Source organism: Python bivittatus, unplaced genomic scaffold (assembly GCF_059951505.1).
Source record: "Python bivittatus isolate LINGU-HERP-01145 unplaced genomic scaffold, Pbiv_v1 ctg000970_np1212, whole genome shotgun sequence".
NCBI classification, from domain to species: Eukaryota; Metazoa; Chordata; class Lepidosauria; order Squamata; family Pythonidae; genus Python; species Python bivittatus.
Window position 1 is genome coordinate 1,507,798 of NW_028277121.1, and position 18,367 is coordinate 1,526,164.

Here is an 18,367-nt window from a genome sequence, read left to right on the forward strand (position 1 = left end):
CCCTCTCCCCCTGCTTCCCAGAATTTCAATTCATCCTCCTGCTGGGGGGCTTTGGAAATCAGTTATAAAAGCAGTTTGGAGGGAAGCTACTACTGGCTTACATGTGCACTGATCTCGTGTCCCCATGAGTTGCTGTGACAACATCTGTTCTCTAAAGTATTTTCTGAACATCAAAGATATTAGAGCAAGACAAAGCTTTGAACGTTAATGATGGACATCGCATTGTGAAAAAGGAAGTCTGTGTGATAGGAGGGAAAGGTGAACGTGGCATGCAGATTGTCTAATGTGCAATTTGCAGGGCCATAATAAAAAGCCATTTATACATTACATGCATATATTTAGAAAAGTAGGAGTGTAGTTAAGTTATTTGATCTTTGCTAGCAATTCCTAAACACAGTTTCTAGAAGTAAGGGAAGAATTACATGATATGAAGTAAATATAATATTTTCATCCTAACACTAACATTACCAAGCAAACCGTAAATACTATCTTCAGGAAGGGCTGTACAGGTTGGGGGTGCTTAACTCTTCCCATGTTTGCTGGTACTTCTTAAAAGATGCAACCTTCTTTTAAAAAATATCCTACCCCCGTTGAACTATAACATAGCGGAGAGCTCAGGGGAAAATGGCTGGGATATTTTTCTTCCAGTGAAAAAGAAGGGAACATGGGAAAGGTTAAAAACAGGTTGGCAGGGTCATTGTCCCCATGCATGTTTCAAAAATAGATGCTTCCTAATATAAAATCATTGGCTGTTTAACCTTTAGAAACATTATTGGAAATTACCATTACTTACACCTTTAGCCCGTAAAATTCTAGACAAAAGCATCCAGCGTGCAGAATTAGGGGATTCAGGGCACTTACTTAGTATGCCAGATCATAACACGCTGTTTTTGTTCTTGAAACCCGTGTGCACTTATATCCTACCAGTAATCCAGATCAAGAAACAAAAAGCAGCGTCTGAAAGTACAAGTGACGTTGGCCTGAGAACATCCATAGGGTGATCCTGATTTCTTTTCCTTCCAATTTAACTAAATAAGCCCTCTGTATAAAATGACAAAGGATGGAAACCAGGGAAAATGTGAACTGACCGCTGTGAGAATAAACTGGTCCTAATGTGTTGTCTTCAGAAGGGGATGATGAATCTCTAGTGCAACTCCTGTATGGAGTGAGATTAAGTATAGGAAGACACTTCTACTTGAGACTATTCAGACCAAGTTTCTAAGAAAATGTTTCAAGTGGGGTGGGGTGTTCCACGTACAACACTTTGCTTAGAGGTGGACCTATTTGAGTTGAAACTCAGGCCTGGATATGAATATATTTTGGTTAAAGCTTAATTTCTCATCACAAGGCCTAGCCCCCCCTAACACTGGCATATTCTTTCCATGCTTCCTGGAAACCAAATGTAGAGTGGAAGATGCTACAATGTGGGCTTTCTTCCAGATTTTGGGAATGAGTTACAGCCAAGCAGGATATATCATAAAGCAGAGTTTACATTATAAAGACACAGGAAGATCAAGGTAGAACCTCTTCAAGTGTGATTGGCAGGATCCTGATACAAAATTTCGGCTGCTGAACCCTTCAGCAGTTCTTGAGCCTAGGAGAACACTCTGCTCAGCAAAAAGGTCCACTTATGTGGGGAAAGTGGTGTAGAAACACAGCCCACTTTTTTCTATATTACATTTTCAGTAGGGACATCTGTAACACCATGATATTCCCCTAATACAAAATTTTCCCGTCGTTCCAGTTGACTTTTATGAAAACTATCTACTTGTAGAGAAAGACTGAAGATCTTGTGGCAAGTCACAAAATCCTGTTTAGCACTGTTGTAAAGAAGAACAGATAGTGAGGGAAGATAAAACTCGGGACTTCTTCTTATTGTATATTATATTGATTTTATGAAATACTATATAGTTTATATATCTTTTCCTTGTACTAACTGAATCTTTGACACTGGTCTGTGACTGTAATGAAACCAACTGATTAATCCATCAACAAAAAGGGATGTTAGCCAGATTGTCTTGATAGATTTCACATTCTGATTAGCATTGAATGAAGTTCTCAGTGCTCTGTTGGCTATGGACTATGAGTATTCCAGAAAAAATGGTCTTGTGACGTTCACGTACCAGTATACTTTCTGTTTTATTATTAGCAGAACAAAGTTTCAACCATCTCTTGAAAACAATTGGTTAAAAAAAGTGGTGCCTTCCACTCTGGAAACATTTGAAGTGTATGTCTTAAAAGTGGTCCAATCTGTTGGATGTTTGTTTTTTTTTTAAGGGAGGGGGGAATCCAAAGCATTTGCGTTTACTAAGCTTCTCATTATTTAAACCATCAGATGTTGGTGCAAAAAAAAAAATCCCTTTTGATACTATTAAGAAGCTTTGATGTTCATTTTGAAAGATAAGGTGGTTAAGTAAAGGTTTCTTCTGTGCCTTTCCATGTGGTTTTCATTCCCTTTCCTCCTCTTTCTCCTGCTCTCCTATGTTGTTAGTGAAATAACGTTGTCCGATTCAGATGGGTATAATTCATCTGTCCGGGACGCTTGTGCCGGTTCCCAGAGGCAACTATCAAGCAGTCTGAGTGAATGGCATGAAAATAGCGAAGAAGAACTGGATAGCCGCCTCCCAGATATTGAAAGAGATGACATGAGGGCTAGAAGATTTGGAACTTTTCAGAAATCGATTAGTCCAGTCCACACAGCTAACAAGTTAGCAATATGTAATTATCCATTGAAGCACCAAAGAAATGTTGCTGGTCAGAGGGAGCAAAAAATTCCACAGAAAGCAGAAAAAACAGAAAGGTTAGAAACCAGATACCAGCTGTTGTGAACTTCTTATGCCTACTTTGCATGTTTGTGGGGTTTGTTCTATTTCTTCAGAAGAAAGGATTAAATCAAATGATGGTTTGCCAATGAAAACCAACTGGGCACTATAATATTACAGCAGAAGGTAATCAGTATGGTAAAAGTTTAAGAATACAAGTGATATAAGGAAAACTGATTATGTCTAACTTAGTTTTCCCAGAGCTTTATGCTACCAGCCGATTTTCTGCAGGTTCTCACGTTAGGTTGTAAGATTAGGAAAGCATCATAGTTGTAAACACAAGTATGTGTTCATTTGTTTATTACATTCCATGGGAGGTCAAAAGAAGCAGGGTCATTTTGCTGGCCGATTCCGTTTTCTGTTTTAGTTTTGCATGACAGTTTCATTTCTGCATAGAGTTTTTGCAGGCTGGATGTTAAGTACAATGAATGTCATTATGATTTATGTATGTATGTACTTATTTATTTATTGTACAGTACTGGGGATTTCCTAAAAGGAATTCAGTGTGTCCTTTCATGGGCTTCCAAAGAGTTTATATCTCATGTACACTCCAGGATAATACATGCTTAACATTAGCCATGTGACAGCATCGTGCATCTTATGTCTATTTTTCAGTCTTTAAAGCAGACTTGCATGCAGTTCTGTGTAATCTTCCTTGGTCTTCTGCTGTCTTCTGAATAATGGTGCCCACGATTGCTTTAACAGAAATTTCTCATGGGTTTGCATGACTCAGCGTGGTCATGGAGCACCTTCATTTGTATCAAAAGATCAAAGTGAGCACAAAAGTGATACAGAAAGTGAGAAAGTGGGATTTCAAAATCCAGGGAAAGATGGCGTTATGGTGAGAAGAACTGGAGCTTTTTCAAAGCAGGCTGAACCAAGTGTGAGTCGGTTTATTCCTGTTCATTTCTCCAAGCAAAAGAATGGGGAGGAAGCAACTAAAGAGTTTATAAAGACCGAACAGCAAGTGAAGAGGTCAGAAACCTGTTCTGGAGTTCCCCTTCTCTCCCCCACCTTTTTTTTTTCATATAGAACAAGATTTCTGTTTTTAGTTACGATGCATTCGCCTTCCTTTGTTAAACCAATGTTCTGTTGCCTTTGACTTGGTTGCCTCTGGCAAATAAGAATTATTTCTAGGTGATAGTAAACTGGGAAGGCTACCCACACTCGTGGCTTTTCTTTTTACGTTAACCCCAGCCTTCCTTTCCCCCACCCAGCCTACTTGTTATACTATAATCCTGGGCTTGAGTAGGTCTATGGTTTGCATAATGTTGTGTGAGATACACAAAATTAATTTGAATAATTATGGCTTGTACATAACAAAGGAAAGAGGGTCTGTTTTACCAACAGTAAAAAGTTATGCACTGAATTGTTTTAAAACAGGTTTAATTATCCTGCCCATCTGAAGATAAGCTCAAAGCAGTGCATATTTTCCCCATTTTATTGTGTCAAGTGGGGAACAATTGCCCAAGGTCATCAAATGAGCTTTGTGGTTGAGTGGGCTTTCAATCCAGCACTTGATCCATTGAAACATACTGGACATCCAGGGCGGAAAGTTAGAGAATAATCTTGGTCTTCTGGTGAGAGTAGCATCTGCTGATTTAGTGTGCAAGAAAGAATCGGGATAAATTACAAAAGAGTTCCCCCATTCCAAACACTGTTGGGGATGGAAGTTCAGCAAACTTTAAACTGGAGAGGAGATCCATTGGTCATCAACTCACTCAGTTGTGGTTGCCTACATCTTTGGCAACCTTCTACATGTCAGTTACCAAGGATATAAGAAAATTGTTCCAGAATAAGCTACTGGAAACAACACCCCGTGCCATCGTGCGCTGCTGCAGAGGGTGGGAAGCAAGCAGTGCAATGCTGATAGGTGGAATCTGGTGATGTAGCAATTCTCTGTTCCCTCTTGTTTCTATCTTTGGATGACACAAAGTCGTCTTTTTTTTCCTGTGCCATTTATGGTCCCAACGATATTGGGCGGCCACCCGTAGTGTAGCCATCAAAAAAGTCTTCCTTTAATCAAAGCCAACATGCTATTTGTTGGTGCCAGTCTACTTTAAAAAACAATTCACAGTCATCTTCAGTTAAACTTCTTAGCTTTTCTGTTCTGTCTGGGTGGTGCACAGAACTACAGATGCTGAAAAATACTGTTTTTGTTATTATAATGCACGCTCTGTGACATAATCTCAGTCCTTGGCTTCTGAATCAGTTTAAAGTGGTTGGAGAGGTGTGATTTAAACATGCATGCTGTATCCCGCTGCAAACTAAAATCGACTCTTCTTTTAGCGTCATTGTGACAGATTCAGTAGGAGCTGAAAAGCCCCTAAAGTTTTGGGCAGAAATCTCTCAAAATCTTGCAATGCAACCCGAATACACACTGGAACACAGCAGACACAGTTTTGCAGATTTAGCCCAAGAGGATGTGCCTTCTGTTGTTCATAAGAATGTATCTGGCCCCAATTCAATCCAGCCAGAGATGCAGGAACTTCTCGAAAGAAATAGTAAACAACTTCCATCACTAGAAGATGAACCTGTGCAAATGTGAGCTGTCATCCAATTCAGACGCTGCATCCTAATGTCCACGATACTCACATATCAAGTGTGTTTAGATGTGTGCAGGCTGCCTGATACATTTAATTGTATATTAACATGCATGTGTGCTGGTAATGTGCCTTTGTAATTGATAAAGCTACGCCAGTCACAGCAGTCGGGCTATGTGAACTGTGGTCAAAGGAAATGGCCAATATTCTTGGGAAATGTGGTATAAATGTAAATGACTTAGAATTTTTTCTGGAGATCTGAAATCTGACTTCTGCCAAATCAGAAAGGCTTATAAATTGTATAACCTTTCAGAAACAGGACATGGTATTTTCATTTGCAGCATCTGAAGTGTTACAGGGTAAAGTTTTTGATCCCTTCCCCATGCACATTTAATTATCACCATATAACGTGTAGTAACTGCATGCGTTGCTCATCTCAACAATATTATTATTACTGTTATTTTATCAGCTTTTATATTAGGAATTGCCTTCTGTCTTCACTTTCACAGTGTGGCTTGCTAACAGGATAGTTCTGAATTTTGAACATTTTTGTTAATATCTTTTTTAATTCTTTTTTTAAAAAATCAAAGTTCTATGGAATGGCACAGTAGAGTTTATCTCATGGGTATGGTTCTGAAATGTTAATGCTCTTCCAGCTCTCCTGCCTTTTGTGGTTTTATTTCAGATGAAAAATGATATTTTCACTGCAGTCAATACATTTTTATCCTTTCTTACCCTCCTGGCCCAGTATCTCTAATTTTATATTTGATTTTATAGATTCGGCTCCAGAACCCCTGTGTCTGATGACGCAGAGTAAGTTGTTGTGTGCTCTTTGGGATACTTTAAACAATTTAAGCTGCATGTTTTCCATACTTATTACTAATTTGAAATGCAGTTGATTCACCTTAATTCCTGTGCTTTCATTGTCCTTCTGCAGGGCTGGTGGAAATACATGTGCTTTGACGTATACTGTTATGATACGTTCACTGTGGCATTAAAGTCATAACTTTTCAGAAAGCAGCAAAGCATGTAGTGGCTGGAAAGCTTAACCTCTGCTAATTCACGATGTGATTCTTGTTTTAAGCTCTGTGGGGTCTGCGATGATTAAAAGGAGCCAGAATTATGATGGTGGAAGGCTTGGATAACCGTACAGTAGGCTAGGTTGAAAAGACTGTCAAGCAGGAAGCTGAGGAGAGGAACTTACTAACAATTGAGCGAATGAGTTTATGGATCCCAGCTGGTTGAAATTCAAAAGTCAAAAGAATGAAGCCCTTTAAAAAAATTCTTACCGAGATGCAGGTCTCCAAGCGACGGCCATGAAAAGAGGTGGTGTCTTCATTTTCTGTCATCTTTTTCCATGAAATTTCATCCCCCAAAGTGTTTTCTGCCTATACTAAATACTAAAACATACAGCACTGAGAAATTGCCTTCTTCCTCCCCCATGGTGATAAAAGCAGTTTTAGGATGGCAGTTTTGAGTTAGAAATGATGGACAGAAAATCCCCAAAACCGCTTTTTCTGCCTTCATCAGTGGGATGTAGCTGAGGTGGTGGTTGTTTAAACAAAGATAATTAAACCATTTCTTTTGCCCACAGATTTTGTTTTTGTGGTTAACGTCTAGAGCAGTACATTCACATGGCCAGAGAACTAAGGTACCTCATAGCCTTGAGGAACTACTGTCGAAAGGCCTCAGAGCCTGCTGTAAATCAGGCATGGAGTAGAGATGGACAACATAATCTGACCAACCATCTCAAATTTCTTGGATTCTTGGCCTTCTGATTATGCAGAGCTGATAAAATACAGTAGTACATTTCACTGTGTTTGTTCAGGCTCCCAGTTCTAACCCCAGAAATTTTGACAGACATGTTCTTCTGAGCAAAGAAGCTAAAAGCAAGAGTGAACATCCAATACTATAATGATGAGATTTTTTTTTTTTTTAAAGATTCTTATACTGGAAAATGCATATGCAGGAATAATACCATTTCCAACCCTTCTAGTAGAATAGTTGCCATCCAGACTTGTTAAGCAGCAAATCTATTTAAATATATTAGAAACTGATTAGTTTTACATTCTACATTAGTATTAGTTTTATGCTGATTTAAGTTCATGATTTCCCACACTGAAGATGGAATTGTAGCTACATGGCCTGCTAACCCATTAATTTCCTCCTGCCAATTCCATAAAGATATATATATCTTTTCTTAAAACAGTTTAACTCTGTACTGTAGCCAGACCCAAAATAGTTTTATAGAGACAGAAGCCTTTTGTGCTTTTGCACATCAAAGCTGCTGATAATGCTGACATTTTTGCATTGAAATCCCATTTTAAAAATCATCTGTCCTTTTACTGAACTGGAATTTTAAACAAATAAATGTGGCAAATATCAGTGCTGACTGGAGGTAGGAAAATGACAATCACCCTTTAGTCTGTCTCCAAAATATATTTTTTTAAATTGAAACCATTCTTAATTTTGTTAATTGTCTCTATTTTGATTTTGCACCAAGTTTAATTAGAAGATGAATGGACATATTTAATTTTATCTTTGATACACCATATGTCTGCAAAATATGCTTCCAAACCTGTTATACTCATAATATCTTATTCACAGATAACGGGCAATTTTTTTCTTTAAATCCAATGACTCATTTGACATATTGAATTGTAGTATGTAAGGCTAAAAGTTAAACTGAAATAAAAACTTTTCTTTGAAAATGGCAGAAATTAGGGGTAATTTTTAATATTTTAATTTCCAGACACAAGATGCCGTAGTATTTTTGGTCAAAACTGAATTTAGTATGGCAGTCTAGTTAGTGAGAGCAAGTACATAACCCCTGCCTTAGAATTTCTAGGGTGAAGCTCCACGTTACTTAACCAATGCAAAATAGCATTGTAACTCTTCATTTTCCCCCACAATGTTTAGTAAAAAAAAGATGTGATGACAATATATCACACATTTTGTACAGCTACAATTTTGCTAGAAGAAGAGATACAAGAATTTTGGATTCTCTTATAAGGTGTAATTCCACCTTTATTCATTTCTTCATGCCTTTTTATATCCTATTTGCATGACCATGTAGACTAATCAGTTGAATTCCTTACCCAGATGATGTGTAAGTTGTTCAGAAAAAGCACAGTATTTTGGCACAGCAGCTCCTGCTAGTGTCTTGAACTAAAAGACCTCAGACAGAACCTTCCTAGCCAAAACATTTAATTCGATTTACTCCATCTCTAGGTATCATTATATTATTTCTCCACCCTTCCTTCCCTCCATCAATAGACAGTAGGACCAGAGGCAAGGAAGTGTTCTTCTAAATAATGCCAAAATACAGGAAGTTGGAAATTATGTATGTATGTACCAGTCCTGAAAAACAATCAGCTGCATATGCCGTCTTTGACTTCTTGTATTCTGTGCTATCCTTGTGTGACACATTATTTTATCTTGCCTAACATTCATAACCAGCCTCTTAGTTTCATCATGCGAGAGAAATTGTCATAGAATAGAGAAACTACTCATTGTTTTATTATGTATTAATATGTCTCAGTGTTCTCCAGGATCTTATTCTTAACAAAATAACAACAAAAACATCATTTCTGCATGTGCGCTCAACAGAGATGTCTACCTCAGCTTATTCACCGCTGGCATTTTAACCTTAAGTACTAGCTGCTATGTTCCTCTCAACTGTCTCTAAAGTGTCATTTCAAGTATTACAGAAATCAGAACTTGGGAGTCACATAATTCATGGCTAAAGTTTATAAGGGTGTTTTCAAACTTTCTAGTTTGGGAGAACGCTGACCCCTTCATCCACTGAAGGCCTTTGTACTTCAGCTCTCTGAAATATATTCTGGGCTGGGAATGGGTTTACTCTTTTTGATTCTGAAGGGTGTATGTGGTGCCTGTTGGTGGAATAGGGATAAACATGTACACAGCTCTTCCCTATCAGTACATCCTAGGGCATGTAGTCAGTGCATGTTGAACACAAGCTAGTTCCATCAGACCTCACTGTCTCAATTTGGAGAATCATTCAAAACTTCTTACAGTATATCATAATGCATGAAGTCAGAATCAGATGTTCCTCTGTTCTTCTCCTCTTTATATCAGTTTCAGGAAGAACACCTCAATTTGTATTAGGACAGGATGTACATACGTTCAAACCTAGAAATTCTGGCTTAAAGTCAATTATTTATCAGGCGACTAAGCCACATGAACTCAGAGTGTGAACTTAGTTGAACTAAGCTGTGTTCAACATTGTCTGCATAGGTTAGATCTGTAGAGGTGAAGAATCAATAGTGCCACTATTGAACTTCTAACTGAGGAGGCACTCTAAGTTTACAAATAACCACAAGCCTTCCTTTCAATAAAGTTTGAAAATCACTGGTATAGATAATGCGGTTTTGATGTTTTTCAACAATAAAGAAGGGACAGTTGAGAAATTTAACACTTATCTGTAGAGAATTGTGTTGAATTCATGCAATAATGTTGAGCAAAAGGGTAGCTTTGGACATGCTTCTGTTTGGCTTAAGTAGCCAACTTGCATGTGGCTGCTTCTAAGCACTCCATATATGGTTCCACCTGAAGAGCTTGATGACTCTTAGATGTACATCCAAAGGCATCTTAAGCTATGTGACTTCAGAGCTTTCAATGGAAGCAGATACATTTTGCTTTCCTCTAGCACCCTCCTATGGCTGAAATGTTCAGAGTCTGCTGCTGATAAACAACCTTCTTTCCTTGCAGGAGTGTGAGCATGTTCGACATGAGATGCACAGATGAAGGTGCTGTGATGCAGCCTCACAGTAAAGCCCGCCATGAAAAGTTGCAGAGTATTCACAACCAGCTAAAGGAAGATGAGGACCAGTGGCAAGATGTGAGTAGGGGTCTGTAGAGCTTTTGCAGACTGAACTATCTGCTGTTGTAGAGCTTTTGCAGACCACATGTAAATTACACTTTTCTAACCGGGAATTATAGGAGGAGAGCTGTGTTAGTTTGGGGCAGCCAAGAACCAGCATCTGGTCGCACCTTTCAAGACTAACACAATTTATTATTAGTCATTGCTTGCATACGCTGCTGCTCAGTTCACCAGATGTTTGGTTTCTGGGGACTTCGTGGACATGAAGGAAACAGTGTGGAAATGGTTGACCGCTGCTCTCTTCCAGGGTATTTTTTTTTAATTTGCCGATCTGGCCTTAAGGCCTGGAACTGTCTCCACCCCAATAATTGCCAGATCTGATTCTGTTTATCTTTTAGAAATAATCAGTGGTCAACAAGGTGCTATCACCCAGCTGTTATGCTAAGATACTTTTTTCCTAAGTGGAGACACATCATATTTAAACAGGTGCTTAGGAGGCCCATGGATGCCACTGCTATAGATTATGGAATTGAAGTCCAGTCTGTTTGGAGGGCACCAAGTTGGGGAAGGTTGCCTTCTACAAAACACTTTGGACCCTTGATACCATTGTACAAATGCAAAAATTGGAGAATCATTCTGTCATCTCCTCCCTTATTTTCCTTTCCCATATCAATTTGTACCAAAGAAGTAGTGGTAGGGCCACTGCCCTAACTAACTTTAGGTAAGCCAATAGATATGTGATGGAATGCAATAAAGCAGTGTTCCTCAACCTTAGCGACTTTAAGATATGTGGACTTCAACTCCCAGAATTCCCCAGCCAGCATGTCTGGCTGGGGAATTCTGGAAGTTGAAGTCCACATATCTTAAAGTCGCTAAGTTTAAGGAACACTGCAATGGAGCACCAGGTTCTCAGGAAGGAGGGAGCACATTCCAGGAGTGGGGAGACAAGTGACAGCACAGTCTGGAGCAGGAGTGTGGGAAGAGGAAGAGATATCGGATAGCCACTCCCTAGAATCTCCTAGGGTATATCCCCTAGATTAAAGTAGTACAGATTTAGTCTGGCAAGATTCTGTCTATATGGTGTAAACAATAAAAGAACTGAACTTGGCCGGACTGTTTCCCTGTGGTTCTTGGGCTGGGCCTGACAAGATACTTGAGGGTCAAGGACCAAGCATGGATGCCTCATAGCACTGCCACTCAGTAAAACATCTAATACTTGGATGTTTCTTCTCCCCTGCCTCCGCCCTGTGATTTTGTGTAGGATTTAGCCCGGTGGAAAAATCGTCGTCGGAGCGCTTCACAAGACTTGCTGAAAAAAGAAGCTGAGAGGAAGAAGATGGAACTGCTACTCACTGGAGCTGAAGGAATCAGTGAGAGAAGGAAGAGCATCAAGACATACAGAGAGATTGTGGAAGAGAAGTAGGTGGCCTTAAGGAAGCAAAGGCTGGTTGCAAAAAGCACACCAGATCATAATGTGGGTTGGGTTGAGTGTATGAATGAACCCAGGCAGTCCTGGTGTATTTAGCAGCCATGGCTATAGAAATGACAGTCCAGCCTTATTTGCCTTACGGCCAAACAATCATTACGCTTGACAGTTCTGTGTTTGTAAAATGCATTATTGCCCCATGCTTCTTGGAATATAAAACGTATTCTGAGAAGCACAGGAGGCAAAAATGCAAAATTTGGGTCCTTCCTGTTTTTAAGCAGGATTTCTCTAGCCCAGCTCTGTATTAAAATTTGCTGCAAAGAGGGGGCTGCTTAAAGCTGACAAATAAATGAGGAAAAGGATGGATTTCGTAATGTGTAAGCAACACCTAAAGGCAATTCCTTAAACCAAGTACATCTTTTCCTGTGGCAGCCATGGGGAGTCGCCATCTCATCCCAGGCACCTGCTTTAAAGAGGTGCCATCTTGTGCGATGTGGCCCCCACACCCACACCCCCAAAGCTTTGGCCTTCAAATCCAAAGCAGTGCACAAACAACCATCTCCATCTGTATCACTTGGTCAAAACAATCAGCAGGATTTTGCCATATTTCATGTGAAGGTATAAAGTAGGCATATGCAGGAATGATTCCAGCTCAAGGCCTTCTGCTGTCAGCTCTTCAAGGTAGACCAGACTAGGAAACCCATGTCATGTAGGTCAATACTACTTTATGGTAAGCTATAGCAACAGAATCTTTCAAGTCTGAATAAGCTTCCCCCCTCCTTCCCTTTATCTTTGTGAGAACTAGGGAGGGGCCTGCTGAGATGTTTACTCACATTACATTCTTCTCTGGACTCAGACCTCTTTTATCTGATGGTTGCCTTGGTAGTGGCTCTTCCTCCTGTCCCTCAAGGCCATTCCCTCTGCCCTCTATATCTACAGAGTCATCAGAACACCTTGACCAAACTTCCTCTGGATTGTATGACTGCTGGTTGCAACTGTGCATGTGTATTTGCAGAACATCACGGCTGAATGCTTGAATTGTCCTCTAAGGTAGAAGTAGTACAAGCACATCAGTATTCAGACAGATCTCCTGCTTCACGTGGTAGTTTTCCATATGCACAGCACTTGCTGTGACTTTAAATAAAAGTAATGGCCTGTAGAGCAGCAGAAGGGTGTTGTTACTTTGCTACTGCAGATGAGATCTGAGTTGGGTTTTCTTTCTTCTGTATAGTTGCCCGCTTGTGCTCCAAAGGTATCATTCTGCAATTTTGTTTCTGTTACACTCAAAATAGAGAGAAACGCGAGAGAGAGTTGCATGAAGCCTACAAGAATGCCAGGTCTCAGGAAGAGGCAGATAGTATTCTTCAGCATTACATTGAGAGATTCACCATTAGTGAAGCTGTCCTTGAACGCTTGGAGATGCCAAAACTTCTGGAGAGAAGCCATTCTGTTGAGCCAAACGCATCCTCCCCATCTAAGGACCCCAATCCCCTCCGATATTTACGGCAGCAGTCGCTCCCGGTCCCAAAATATACTGCCAAGTTTGAAGCAACCATCGCCCCCACCAGTGGATCAGACGCCAGCATTTCCACCGGCTCCCCCACCTCAAGCAGACCTTCAATTTCCAAGGCTGTGCCTCTGGTGACTCCCAAGCCTTACTCCCAGCCTAAAAACACACAGGAGATTTTAAGAAACTTCAAGGTAGGTTAAAATATGGAAGGAAAAAGGTAAGTTGGTGCAGGAAAAGGAACAGTTTTGACAGTTTTAAATACCTTGCTGCAACAAGTAATTGATTAAGACTTCTAATCGGTTAAAAGGCACCTTGCTTGATTGGGCAGTTGTTTTTGTTTTAAATGCAATATTTTTACAAGTCATATCTATCCACTACTATATTTTTGGTCTTGGGCAATCTCTAAAATCTCTTGGCTGCCACAGAGACCTCTTTTCTGATGAACAGCAGTAGGAATTGCTCCTTCCCAGACATTGCTGGGAAGGTGATTTTGTCAGAATAAAATCCTTTGTTTTAAAGCATACAAAATAAATTTAATTTATTTAATTTTGTTATAGGATAGATTGATGGGCTGATTTGGCAGCATCACTGAGTGCAGATTTTAATGCATAAATCGGTGGAAGAGAACTTACCGCCCTGCAGATGATGAACTGTGATTCTTAATGTCCCTGGCCGTGAGCCATATTAGCTGGGTCTGATGAAAGTTGGCATCCTGAGAAAGTTAAATGTCAGAAAGGGAGGGGAGGTGGAAGAGAAGTAAGAACTGAACCTAGGATCACTGACCATGCCAAGCCCGAACGTAGTTTGCTTGATTTTAGTGTAGGCAACGTGCGACTCCAGCCATTTTGATTTGCAAACCATAATTTAAAATGGCTGGTGTGGGTCTTCCGGGCTGTGTGGCCGTGGTCTTGAAGTCTTGTTTCCTAACGTTTCGCCAGCACCTGTGACCGGCATCTTCAGACTCTGAAGATGCCGGTAACAGGTGCTGGCGAAACGTTAGGAAACAAGACTTCAAGACCACGGCCACACAGCCCGGAAGACCCACACCAGCCATCGTATGCCGGCCGTGAAAGCCTTCGACAATACATAATTTAAAACTTAGCACATTGTATAAACCCAGGCAGAGGCAACGGTAATTGCATATGAAGAAAGAGAATTAGGCTTATATACAGATGAGCAATTTTGTAGTCCGAATATTGAGAGGAGTCCTGATAACTCTGAAACAAGATACTGCTGTCACAAACCACATCCCATTTTCTTTCTGATTAGAACTCATAAAAGATTGCCTCAAATCCTTAGTCAATGTGTTCTTGTTTTAAAATGCAGGTCGATGGAAAAATCACCATAAATGGAGCAGCTACCAATGGAGTGGAAGAGGAGCAAGAGAAAGAACACACACCCTTTGTATTTGCACCTTCCCCCAGCCTTTCACTGAAGTCTGACCATGTGGCAGAATTGCATGGTGCCTCCATGGAGGGAAACCCAGATTCCACTAGCACTGAGGTGGTTCGGAAGAGCTTAATCGAACACAGTATACACAGAGAACAAGTTGTAAGGACCAAATACTTGGATTAGCAGGAGCAGGGTGGGGGAATGGGGTCTGCAAGTGCCTATATGGGTTTTTTGTCTGTAACTTAGTCCTGTTGTACTCTGTTGCTGTAGTCGTTGATTGCAGAAGAAGAAATGGAGGTAGATCTAATAAATTAAAAAATAACAGCAGAAAAGTCTTTGATTCTTTTTCATTGGACTTGTCAAAACAGCAATACAATGAAGTTAGATCTGCAGAAATCAGGACAGTAAGACTTAAGTATTCAGAATAGTAATCGTTCTCTACTTTTTCAGGCCCTGTAACTGGCAGCACCTAACCGACATTGACTGAACTCCAAAAAGTAGGGGTTGAGCTGGTTGACGCTTGGATAGGAGCGCACTGGGAAATCCTACCACTATAGACTATACTGGGAAATCTCAAAAGGTCCCAGAAGGCGGTAGAAGCAAATCATTTCTGTATTGTTGCTGAGAAAACTATGTGGACCTGCCTGTGAAGGCACCAGATGAGCTTGGTTCCAAGGAGACTTTCCCTTTGCTTTTTCAAGGCTTTTCTTGGCCTCTTTATTCTGCAGGAAAAACAGATGATTACAGCGGTGTCCACAGGATATGGTCAAAACTATCAAGATCGTGGTAGATGCAACAGTATGATCAAAGCTCTGCTTTTTTATATGTGTTCTGCAATAGGCAGAATTCAACCACACCATCATGGCCATAACCTTGACTTTTTCTATCGTATCCTGCAGATACCCCTGAAAGATTACAATTGCTTTTTTAGCTCTTTCCTAAAAAGTCCATTTTCTACCTTGCTCCAGAATAACCCTACGATTGGCTTAAAGGAAACTTCTGTAACAGTCTTGGAGCTTCGACCTGGACAGAACGTTAAAAGGCTCAAACAGTCCTGGAAAAAGCACCGGAATTATTTTTTAGCATTGGGGTGCCCATGATTCTCAACTTACCACCAAGTTTGGCCTAAAGTGAAGTTGGAGGGTGAACGGAAGTTCCCGGCAGGGTGATTCTGAGAGAAGCAGGACATTTGTGATGGGCGTAGAAAGGAGCAGTAACCCTTTTGTCCGCCCCTTGTATAACCTTGGTTGTGTGAAGACTTGGCTCCCCAAAAAGGTCTGTGTTTAACATAATACAAAATCTCCATTGGTGTTTTGCTTTTTGACACCTTCTTTTGTAGGTCATCGCTGTAAATCACCAAAGGAATTTTACTGCAATTACTACATGAAAGGTAATAGTCTTTTTCAACTCAAGATCATTGACTTAATGGACACATCCCTGCAGTTTTCTCAGCAGCCGTATGGAAGGGGTTTATCACTGCCTTCTTCTGGGGTCTGTTTTTGATTTCCAAGTCTAACCTATCGCTATATGGATCGGGCAGTCTCCCATCCAAGTACTGAGCAGGCCTGACTTAACGCCAGCATCCAGACAAGGTGGGTCAGCTGCTGCCACCTGTTGCAAATGCTTGGTCCGGTGGCGAGTTTAATGCCAGAATGGGAATTGGCATTTGTAGCCAGGGAAACAAAAACTAGTCTTGGACATGATATATTTACTACTTTTATACCCATTTGGCTTAACAAAGCACCCCTTTAAACATTTGCTATGGTTTTCATTTACCACAAATAGTTGTTGTTTTTTAAGAAGTGCTATAACAGCCAAGTTACTGAATCCTAAAAGAATATTCAAACTGTGGAGAGTCATTTGATAGTGGCAGGATATAAATATAATTAATTATTATTTCTTCGGCTTCTGCTTTAACCATCAATTAAATGTTTTCTGCAGGGCTCCTTCACCGAAGAAGCTGAACAAGCCATCCAAAAAGATAAAGCTGATTCTGAAGAAACATTTCTGGGTAGGCTTTTTCAACAGGCATTTTTAAAGAACAACGAGCAATTCTGTATTTTCATTTCAACTGGCAGGTAGGGGATGCAGAATCCCAGATTCTGTGCAACATCTTGCTAGGATCAGGCTGGAATCCCTAGAGGTAAAGTCCAGCTGGCATCCTGCAGTGATATATTCATGAAGCTTTCTTGGAACGATGCGGAAGTGATTTACCATTGACTTTTCCTGGATGTGTTTTACATGCTGGCATTTCATGGAAGTCTCTCATTCAATTATTGATTAGGCTCCTAAGCCCAAACAAGGTTGGGATATGCTCCTCTCTGCTCAGGCTGTCCTGAACTTACTTCTCACTCATGCCAAGGAAATTAAAGAAATTCTTTTCTCCATATCAAATAGAAGTAGTAGTCGTAGTTAGTAGGAATAGGAGTATAGCACTTCATTACAATTATTGAGCAGCTGAAAAAACAAAAAGAAGAAAAAGCAAATTGGAAGCCAGCAAGTAAAAACCACAGTAAAACCCTTCCAAGCAAGAATGGCTTCCATATACAGAATATGACACATTACGCAGCAAGGTAAATACAGGCACTTAGAGCATGGTTTCTAAAACTTACACCAACAGATACTGTAAATTGGTTGGAGAACAAAGAAGGGAGAAGTCAGAAATTAAATATTTATCTGTATTGTTTTTAGGGTTTTTTTCTCTTCTTTTCTTTTTCTTCTATTTTTAGTAATTACAGGTAGTACTCACTTAACAACGGTAATTGGGACTGAAATTTCCATCACTAAGGGATGCAGTCATAAAGCACAACGTCACATGACTGCGTTGCTTAACGACAGTAGTTCTGACAGTCCCCAGTTATCATTGTTAAGTGAATCGCTGTGGGTTGTTAAGTGAGGACCTCACATGACTGCAACTTCCAACTTCCTGCTGGCTTCCCCATTGACTTTGCTTGTGCAGTTTTTAAAATTAGTTACTGAAAGTTGAAGATTGAAGAACGCAGTGGCAAACCACTTCTGTATTGATGCCATGAAAACTGTACAAATATGGGCATGAAGTCACAAATGATTGAGAATGATTTGAGAGTCTTTTCTATGTGAAAATAATCTAACATTTTATATCAAATAATAATAAATTGGGGGACGCGGTGGCGCAGCGGCTTAATGACGCTGAAAGTTGCTGGCCAGAAATGGTCGACGCTTCAGCGGTTCGAGTCCAGCCTTTGCGTTAGCAGGGTGAGCTCCTGTTTCCTCCCCAGTTCCTGTAAACCCAACAGTTCGAAAACTCACGTGAGTAGATAAATGGGTACTCTCACTCCGGTGGGAGGAAAAATGCTGGCGACGCCTTGCAAAAAGGAGTCGGGAGCAGTTGCTGGTAAGCGTGAAAAACCGTGCGCACCCGAAAAGGGCGTGAAGCAACAGAAACCCCGCCTCCTGTGCTCGCCAGCTGGGCTCTGCCCTAGGAAGGAGGCTCTGGCAAACCACTTCTGAAACAATTGCCTTGAAAACTGCAAGGACTCATCCAAGCAGTCACTGCAGAGTCGGTAACGACTGAGCGCAGATTAAAAAAAAAAAAAATAATAAATTAATAATGGGGGAAAATTTATGTAATCAGTGAAATGGTATTATAGAGGGTATAAGGAATGACCTTGAAGGGCAGAAGGAAGAGCCACTACCAAGCCAATGGTCAGATAAGAAGGGATTGAACCCATTCCAAGAAAGTAGTTTGAGCAAATGTCTCAGATAAGGTCCTCCTCAATTTACATGAAGATGAAGTGAGGGAGGGGGAAGCACATTCAGACTTGCAGGGTTCTGTTTCTATAGCTATTACAA

General features: G+C 40.4%; 1 protein-coding gene across 3 annotated transcripts in view; it reads left to right on the plus strand.

The window, feature by feature from the left end:
* LIMCH1 (LIM and calponin homology domains 1) overlaps positions 1–18,367 on the plus strand; it is a 197,735-nt gene that overhangs the window by 147,713 nt on the left and 31,655 nt on the right. The window contains exons 12-20 of one of the 3 annotated variants that reach the window (XM_088131210.1): positions 2,492–2,800; positions 3,528–3,797; positions 5,112–5,366; positions 6,143–6,178; positions 10,097–10,226; positions 11,470–11,627; positions 12,927–13,335; positions 14,471–14,695; positions 16,478–16,547. In XM_088131210.1, the coding sequence (XP_087987336.1) occupies positions 2,492–2,800; positions 3,528–3,797; positions 5,112–5,366; positions 6,143–6,178; positions 10,097–10,226; positions 11,470–11,627; positions 12,927–13,335; positions 14,471–14,695; positions 16,478–16,547 (1,862 nt within the window). The remainder of the gene's footprint in view (positions 1–2,491; positions 2,801–3,527; positions 3,798–5,111; positions 5,367–6,142; positions 6,179–10,096; positions 10,227–11,469; positions 11,628–12,926; positions 13,336–14,470; positions 14,696–16,477; positions 16,548–18,367) is intronic. The other 2 variants (XM_088131208.1, XM_088131209.1) reach the window with 2 other exon arrangements.